The following is a 9,271-nucleotide window of genomic DNA, read 5'->3' as shown; positions in this document are numbered from 1 at the left end:
CAAGAGGAAAAGGCAGCTCAGAGGAGCCTGACTAAAGTTTGGTCAAGGGTAGCAACTTGTCACTACTGCCCATTGCCTGACCAGGATCCCAGCAAATGAAGTTTTATATTTCCCTTCTTGAAAGAAATATGCTACTCTGAGATGGTGGTTTGTCTTAGTTTGGACTCTCCCAGAGTCAGGCCTCAAGACAACGATTTGGAATTTTTTCGGGAAGTGATCCCTGGAGACACCAGTAAGGGGATGGGGGATGGAGAGCCGGACTTGAAGTCTTCCCATAAACAGTTTTAGAGATAAGCAAAATACCACTGAGTGTAACTGGATTCTGATCACTAGGGGGCATTCCCCCCGACTGTGAGGGACCTAAGATATTCACACGCCGGCTCCCATTGGTTATTGGTGCAGGGCTGCTCATGGGTGTGTGTTATTTTTCCCGTCCTAGTGGGCTGTGCCCAGGTGGGCAAAGATGTCTCTGGTGGCCAGAAAAAGGCCCTAAAAAGTCCAGGTGCTGACATGACGAAAGGCAGTCAGGAAAGCATCACTAAAGGTCAGAGCAGAGTGATCCATGCAGGATACGAGGGCGTCTGCGACAAGATGCTGTACAGTTAACAGCTAAGGGAAATAAACGGGAGACAACCCTCAGAGTCAAGGGGGGAGAAACGTAATAGTAAATGTAATGTGGAGCTCATGGTCCCTGGCAGCCTAGGGACTACCTGGCCATTTTATGGCCACTCCTTGTTTTTGTCTTAATTCTTTTAATCTCCTGTTTATTTTTTCCCTATTCCTTCTGCACTCATCTGGTAGATGAATAGGTTACTACAGATGCAAATGACGAATTTGGCTTTGCTGGAAAGATGCCCTGTAGATTAATTTTCATCTCAATCTGTTCCTCTATCTAACCAAAGCCACCTTCTTCTCTAAAATTCTGTGATTCTAAGATAGATGCTATGATTCTAATAAGAGCAGTGCCCCAATGAACACAGTGTCTTAGATTAGAAGTTGTTATAGATGCCATAAAATGTGGACTCTAAAAATCAAAAGCCTGTACTAATAACATTAAAAGTAAGTTGATGCCCATTGATTCTAAAAGACCTTCCCTTGTTATTTGGGAAGTTTTGTAACCCAGGTGAACCTCAACTCTTACATTAGATATAGATCCAAAAAAAGCAAACTTTAAGAGATATTAGCAATATTTTATTTAACATATCAACTGACAATGGGGTTAATAAATAAAAAAGGAAACTTTGTTTTTAAGTATTGATAAAGTGTATTTCACTCAGTTTTCCTTTTCCATCAATTAATAATTGAATTAATAATGAAAACATGTCAAAGATCTTCATATTCAATCATAAAATCCCTCCCCCCACTAAGTAGTCAGTTAAATACAGTAGCTTATCTGGATATTACATTTGCCAGGGTATATATTGAATGTTTTGCTTTCCCTTCCTTAAAATACTGAGAATAAAAGTCATAGGAAATAGTAGTTTTCCTTTGGAAAAAAAATAGTCCAAAACTCTCTACCAGAATTTCCTTATCTGGGTGAAATAAAGTGAATAGGTTTGCTTGCTTTTTAAAATTATCTGGTTAGCAAAGATCCCCACTAGTCTGTTCCATCTTCTTCCCAAGGAGGATTAGGTCGCACAGTCCATGGTCTGCCTCGACTTCATCAGTTCTCGTTTCAGCTGTTCGAAGCACAAGAACATGATGACGTTCCAGGATCCCAGTCGCAAGAAGGAAGGTACAAATCTAGAAAAGTGATGTCACCATTCTATTAGTTTGCTTAAAATTCTTATAGCTATTATAGTGTGTGCCTTCATCGACTCCGTGGACATGAGTTTGAGCAAACTCCAGGAGATGGTGAAGGACAGGGAAGCCTGGCGTGCTGCAGCCCATGGGGTCACAAAGAGCTGGACATGGCTGAGCAACTGAACAACAACAAATTCTAGTCCAGGCTGTGTATGCTTCTCATTGTTTCACCCATCTCCAGTGCGGGTGCTTGAGAGTACCCACTCTTCATGTTTCCTTCCTCTGCCCCAAGTTTCATCCAGGTGCCCTACCCTGCTTCTGAACAACAAAATCCAGAGGTTCACATCTATACAACAGTCCCACTAAACCAAACCAAAGCTTGCCTCCTTCATCTCCATCATCTTTTCTTTTTTGAGGGGAGAGGAAATCTTGTTTTCCTTTGCTTTCTGAATGGAGAGTAGGAAACTTTAATAGTTTAAAAGAGGAAGTAAGTGGAGAAAGCAAAGTGATGAGTAATTAGACCATTTTCCAGGGTCGAGAAGTCAGTGCTGTCTAGATCTTGGTAATTCTGGTCCTAAGAGGGATGGTCAGAAACTGAATTGCATTTTGTTGTTTATGTTGCTCTTGCTATTTTGAAGAATTCTGCCATGCTGTACACACCAGATGACTTATTTTGCAAACCCTGTCTACAGCAATGAAATATTCCCAGAGAAAATGATGTTAAATCTGTTAAATCTGCCTTGGATAGGTATGTTAGAGATCTTGCCTATATAGATCACCCCTCAATATTTTGGGGGATCTCAACATATATCTTCTGACTCCTGAATGTGTGTGTGTATGTGTTTTATGGTAAAATATACATAACATCAATTTATAATTTTAGCCAGCCATTTATATATATACATATATGTGTGTGTGTGTATATATATATATGTCTCTCTTATATATATATTCAATAGTATAATTCAGTAGCATTAAATATGTTCTCATTGTGAGCAATCATTACCACTCCCCATCTCCATCCCAAACTGAATCTCTGTACCCATTAAAAAATAACTCCCCTCTCCCCTCTCCCCTCACCCAATAGATTGAGACCAAGGGACAGGCTGTCGGTTTCGAATGAGCCGCTGATCGAGCTTGAGAAGATTTTACTATCACAGCTTTAAGTTTTCTGACACAGTGGAATTGGTGTATTGGAGAGATTTATGGCAAAGAAAAGCAGACACTCAGCACACTGCCCATTCTAAGGCTGGTCAGCTGTCAACTGTTCAGATGAGACGGCCCCCCGTAGCACACAGAATCCCTGAACACAACATTATAGATACAGAAGAGCACATCCTACCCTTTGAGAAAAGCTGACGGCCCTTCCCTGGTGAGCATCATCATCGCGCAGTTGGGCACACTTGTGTACTGTCCTGGTGAAGAGTTAACAAATCGGGTTTTCACCACGTCCACCGGAGAGGACAGGACCGTTGTGCAGAATCCGGCAATGACAGCGGACACGAAGTGGCAGGGCACATCGTCTGAAACGTGTCGTGAGACAGGTCAACACTAGACTCTTGGGAGGGGCATCTAGTTTTTAGTTATCTATCAGATCCTCGAAAACCTGTTGATAACAGGAGGTCAACATGGTTGTCTTATGAATAAATAACATACAGTAAGGAATGTCATAATTTTAGAAAAAGTTGGCAAATGGTACATGGCATACTGGATTATAAGTGCTTTAGGAAAATAACCAGTTACTTACCTCTGTCCTTAGGGCATGACATAATATTCAATACATAGGCATTTATACTTTCTTAAAAAAAAATTAAAGTCATTGTCCAAGGAGAATTTCAATGCTTCTAGAACCTATTAGAATAAAATTTTTAGGAACCTATCCAATGGTTCTACTTTTTGGATGAAACCACCAAGAAGCTCCTTATCTAACTAGCTCATCTGGAAATAGTGCAGGATGACTCACTTCCTGAATTCTGCTTTATAAAGAATAAGATAGATGCCAACAAAAGTCTCATATATTAGTATTGAGTGAGAACGATGCTGATATAAAAATACAGGTGCATTTTAGTTTTGTTGCAAAAGAAAAAAACTGTTGCAACAGAACTTCTAAAGCTTAGGGTTATATCTATTATTCACAAGTATTACTTTTTTAAATTACAATTAAGAGATTCAGTATAATACAAGATGAAATTATAAATGTGCAGACCTGCCACATGAAAAAGAAAGTTACCTGCTAATAGTCTGCTTTTCACAAGGGCCTCCTTCATTAGGTCATACGTTACTAGCTCTGTACAGTTGATGATGACATTTCTTGTCAGATTGGGAGTAGTCCCTGGAGGGAAAGAAAGTGTTGAATAGCTCCATTGTATGTTAAGGTGCTAATTGGATATGTGTGTTTTAACAATTATAGAATCCATGTTGAAGTGAGTTACCTTTCCAAAGCCCCGTCAAGCCTTCTGCTGTTGCTATAATTCTGTAAGCATTGTAAGTCCCAGTGTATCGAGGTTTGGGACCGTGGAGATGGCTCTGTGCTTGCAGTCTGACCTTGACCACCTCTGTGGGTTGCCCAATGAACACGGCCACGCCTCCAGTTGTTAGGCCCGCCGAGATCTTGCTTCCTAAACTAGCTGTCATTATCCAAAGAGAAAAAAATGATGTGTCAAGCAAAAAAGAAAAAAGTCAAGACCCAGAATGCATGTGTATGTCTTTTTAATTTTTAGTGGTTAATACTACTGTGTCATTATATCTTTAGTACTTCCCTAACGCTTGTGCACGTGTTAATCATGTGCTGTGCTTAGTCGCTGAGTCGTATCCGACTCCTTGCCACCCCGTGGACTATACTAAGAATGTATAAATCATAGGAGGGCTAGAAGACTTCAAAGTTGACTGAGATTTTTTTTTAATAAAGACTTTCAAGGAGAAAGAAAACCCAATGCTTGTTTAAACAATGGCTTAGTTCTTTCCTATATTTGACTTAGTTCTTTCTTTACATTTGCTTTATTTTTCAGTATTTCCCAATTGGGTGGAAGCACCAGTCACCAGTGAACCTTAGTCTTCTAACCATCAATGAGACTGTTCATTATTGGACTTAGGGATCTTAGGAAAAGCCCTAAAGGACAAACTGCCCGAGTTTGGGACGTCAAGTGGTGTCAGACTTCAACAGGCTACTAAAGGGACAAAAATAAGAAGAGAGAAGTGATCACATGATTTTTAATTGCAGATTTTGAAAAATTAACATGGGTTACTCAAGACATATATCATTTAATAAAATGACAAATAGTCTTGGAGCCTCACTGTTGTTATTTAGTCGCTAAGACATGTCCTACTCTTTTGTGACCCATGAATCCTCAAACCTATTCCCATAATTATAGATCAGTCACATTTACTCATCAAGGACTTTCTCAGTCTCTAATTCTGTTTCCTAAGCTGTATAAAATGGAGGTAATAATATCTACCTCACAGAGTCATTGTGTGAGTTAATAACAATAGCACTTAACATGTCTTGCATAGGGGAAATTCAGCAATTCTTTTCATTGCTCTATGGTTGTTTTCTTTTCTCAATATGCTTAGCCAGGAGCTGAGCACTGAATAATACCCATCTTTTAAGTGGCAAGATGATACTTAGATAATTCCCTTCACTTTTGGCCCCTATTTACAGTCTTATTTTGTTGTATCCATCCTGTGTTCCAATCCCCTTTTCATTTCCCAAGCTCCTTGGGAGCAGGGCCATACTCTTTGCCTTTGCGTCTCACGGCCCATCTCTGCAATCTAGCTGCCACCTCTACTGCTCTGCTCAAGATGGTTTTGCTGAGGAAACCCATGAGTTTCTGCTGTTAGGTACATTGATCTCTCCTTTCCTCACCAGATCTCTCTGTTTTGTTTGGCCCTAATGATAATTCCTCCCACAACTGGGAAATCTATCCCAGGTGTTTCTCCTAAGTTCTCGTGCAGACCAGACATTACCTATCCTTGACACATCCTAACTGAATTTCTTACCTCCCCACTTCAGATGGTTTCTATATTCCCGCCTTCAGTGAATGGGATATTCAACCGGAAACTTGTAAGTCATCTTAACATTCCTACCTTTTCTTTATGCCTCACTTCCAGCTCTCCACCAAGTTTAATCAATTACATTTCCAAAATCTTTACTGCCATTGCTTTAGCATATCCTGATCATTTCTTCCTTTCTAAATTACCCCTTTCTTACCCTTTTTCTATATAGCTTTTACAGTGCTGCCGAAGTGATCTTCTGAAAATATAAATTATGTTATTCCCTTGTTTATCATTTTTCAATGACTTCCCATCATTTTAAGGATAAAACCTGAACTCATTAGCATGGCCTGCAAGCTCTCCTGTGATCTGACCCATTCCTGCCTTTCTGGCGTCACTTTTCCCCACTCACCAGCATGCTCCCTGTTCCGTGTGTTCAAATATTGATGTTGGCTTGCCAGTTTGTTATGAAGACCACTACCCTGTATGTACCTGTTTTCTGGGCCACAGCTGAGCCTAGCACATGTCTCTCTGACTTCTTCCCCTCCCAGAAACACTGCCTGCTTACCTTCTTTCCCTGTGGTGAAGAAATCCTGGACAGTATCATAGAGGCCGATCCTAAGGGAGGCGAAGCTTATTTGTCTCTGGAGACCAGCAGGCAGCCCGCTGTAGAGTTTCACTGGCCCTTCTGTTTTTGCCAGAGTGATGATTGTTCCCAGGACACCTTTATACCTAATGGCACTGGAGGTCAGGCATTCGCCCTGGATCTGGAAGTGAGATGGAAGTGAATATTGAGAAAGGGAGTGCTACCTAGTGAGGAAAAAACAAAGATTGGCATCAAGCTGTCCTCAATGGAGAAAACTTGAGCCAAGATATTTTTTCCATTGTGTTTCTATTTTCAGTCCTTTTCGCCTTCTCAGCAACATCTCCCCTTATCTATCTATCTATCTAAATCCCTGAGTCAGGAAGATGCCCTAGAAAAGGAAATGGCAACCCACTCCTGTATTCTTGCCTGGAGAATCCCATGGACAGAGGAGCCTGTAGGCCTGCAGTCCATAGCGTTGCAGAGTCGGACTGACTGAAGCGACTTAGCACACATCCATCTATCTAGAGCTAGATATCTATCTATCGAAAGGGGGAGGGGAGAGAATCTGGCTACTAGGCATACTTTGAACATCCTCCCCATCCCACACCTCACTGTCCCACCCCCAGGAACTCTCCAGAACCCCTAGGCAGTAGGATAGGAAGATTGTGCCTGTCTAATCATGTACAGGAGAGGTTGGCAACAGTCACAGTCAACCCATCCTCCATGACCCTCCCACTTCTTTAGTTCTTTTCTGCAATGTTCCAGTTTCCCACCCTAAATCCAGTGACAGGCAAACTTTTTTTAACGTGGCCACCTGCTCTGCCTAACGTGAGAAAGGATGGTAAAACCGCAGCCAGAGTCAAAGGGGCGCACACAGTCGAGGTCCCCTCTCTGCCCGAGGCACCTCCCCTTGCCCACCGCGCTCCCCACCTGTAGGCGGACTTTGGCGGTGTCCAGCGGGAAGGTGATTATGTCAGCCACGCAGGCCGCCACCCCAGCAGAGAAGATCTTGACCGCCATGGTAGGGGGCACGTCTGACGCTGTGTGTCCCACCATCCTGACTCAAGCGGGGGGGACTCCGGCGCAAGGGGAGCGGGGCTTCAGTCCCAAAGGTGGAAGTTCTGCCTGGCTCCTCACTCCTGCGCGGCCGGGCAGCAGACCAGTCCTCTCCGACTTCTGGTCAGTGGGGGCGGCAGGCAGGGGGCTGCAGCGGGCGAGGTGGCAGGTGGCGGGGTCGATGCAGCGGCGCCTGCCTGCGCTCCCTCGAGTCCCGGCCGGCCACGCCGTGCCCTCTGCCTCCGCTGATGACTTATATCGCCAGCGATCGCGATCGGGGCTGAGCCGATCCAGGTCTCTGGGGAATGGCAGGGCGTGTCCTGGGGCGCCAGGTCCCTCCCACCTCCCCATCCTGGCTCGGCACCTGGGGAGCCGCGGTCTACGCTCTACGCTCGATGCGCTGGGAAGGGCGCACAGCAGCGCGCACCCCGAGCCTGGCAAGCTAGGCATCTCTCCAGGCTTCTAGAGTCTTCAGCTGCGCACCCGTGGAGGGCGGGGAGGGGGAGTCCCTGAAACAAGCGCGAGCTCAGTGATCCTGGCACAAGTTCCTGCCCAGCCGGGGAGCTCCAAGGCAAGAGTGGGACTCTCTTATTCCTCTGACTCCCCAGGAGCCTTGCAGACACCTTCTCTGCTTGGCTTCCTTTTGCTCTCTTTCTGATTTCTCATCCTTTCACCTTTCCAGCCACATGCAGCCAAATGGGATTCCAAAAACTTCCAAGCAGAATCCGAGAACATTCTGAACTTTTAAAGTTTTCCATTTGAACACTTTTTGTAGGAGAGTGTCAAATGAAATAATAAACATTCTAGAAAGCAAACCCAGAGTAAATTGCTAGAGCGATAAAGTGCTCCTTTTAATTACATTCTGGGTGCGGGGGCGGTGTGGTGGAAAGGACAAGGACAAGGGCAGGTCACCAGGCTCCAGGTGCAGCTCTTACCTTTGAAAGTCATCTGTGACCCTTGACCCTTGACCCCTTTTCCTAGTCCCATTATACTCACTCCCATGTAAAGTGTAGATATTTGAGAGTCAGCAATATGAATGCGATAAAAGAAGGTCCACTCTTTACGTGGGAATGAGTATCCATTATACTCAGGAAAAGGAGTCAAGGGTCAAGCTATAGGGATCCCCAAAATTATGGTCTAGGAAAAATGACCTTATTAAAGGTCAAATTAGGAAAGAAACAGTGTCCTCAGTCATAGAACTATGGCATTTGAGAACATCATTAATGAAGGGTTGGGTCTGTCAAGTAGTCATACTGTAATGTTTAGAAAAAATGTCAAAAGAGAATAAAAACGAAGAAAAGACTATTGAATTTGGCTCTAACATAATTGGTCATCTTAGGGAGTGCAGCTGTGGTGGAGTTATTAGGTTGTGAGGATGATGTAAGCAGATTGGGAGTGTTCGTTATAATGCATAAAAGGTGAACCGCTATCAACTGGATAAGCCCCAACCCACAACCCAACCTACCAGCCCCATGCATTGTCTTTCACAGTGGTTCCATCTGACATGGTTTTAAAGCATAATCGCAAATTCCTCTCATCAAAAGACAAAGGTGCATGTCTCTTCCCCTTGCATCTAGGAAGGCTGGAACATGCCTTACTAATAGAATAAGACAGCACTGATGTTTTCTGAGGCTGGACTATACAGTCCTTTCCTAAGAAAACATTAGGAACGCTTGGTCATTATGTAAGAAATCCAAGCTCCCTGAGGCTGTCATGCTGGAGAGGCCCTAGGTAGGCAATTCCAGCCTTTCCCATCAAGGCAGGAGGCAGGAGAGTGCGCTACCTTGGACTCTTCAGATAAACCCGCCTGCCAGCTGAAAACACTGAGTGATCGCCATCGATGGAGGAGGACAGAAGGGCCGTCCAGCGCTTGTTCAGGCCTCAGTCGTGTCTGAC

The 9,271-nt window shown here is 43.9% G+C and overlaps 1 protein-coding gene across 2 annotated transcripts; it reads right to left on the bottom strand.

Moving 5' to 3' along the window:
• Positions 1-1,285: 1,285 nt before the first annotated feature.
• Positions 1,286-7,375, bottom strand: UCP1 (uncoupling protein 1). 2 transcript variants are annotated; one of them, XM_043488816.1, is made up of 6 exons: positions 7,238-7,375; positions 6,302-6,500; positions 4,176-4,370; positions 3,974-4,075; positions 3,086-3,266; positions 1,286-1,743 (listed from the first exon to the last, which is right to left on the bottom strand). In XM_043488816.1, the coding sequence occupies exons 1-6, from the start codon at positions 7,373-7,375 to the stop codon at positions 1,629-1,631; spliced, it is 930 nt and encodes a 309-aa protein (XP_043344751.1). In that variant the 3' UTR covers positions 1,286-1,628. The 2 variants fall into 2 exon arrangements, with proteins under 2 accessions (XP_043344751.1, XP_043344823.1); XM_043488888.1 differs by having other exon boundaries at positions 1,433-1,743; positions 7,250-7,375.
• Positions 7,376-9,271: the final 1,896 nt, after the last annotated feature.

This window comes from Cervus canadensis, chromosome 1, assembly GCF_019320065.1.
Source record: "Cervus canadensis isolate Bull #8, Minnesota chromosome 1, ASM1932006v1, whole genome shotgun sequence".
Lineage (NCBI taxonomy): Eukaryota > Metazoa > Chordata > Mammalia > Artiodactyla > Cervidae > Cervus > Cervus canadensis.
Note: the sequence above shows the minus strand (reverse complement) of the source record. Positions and strands in the feature narration are given on the sequence as shown.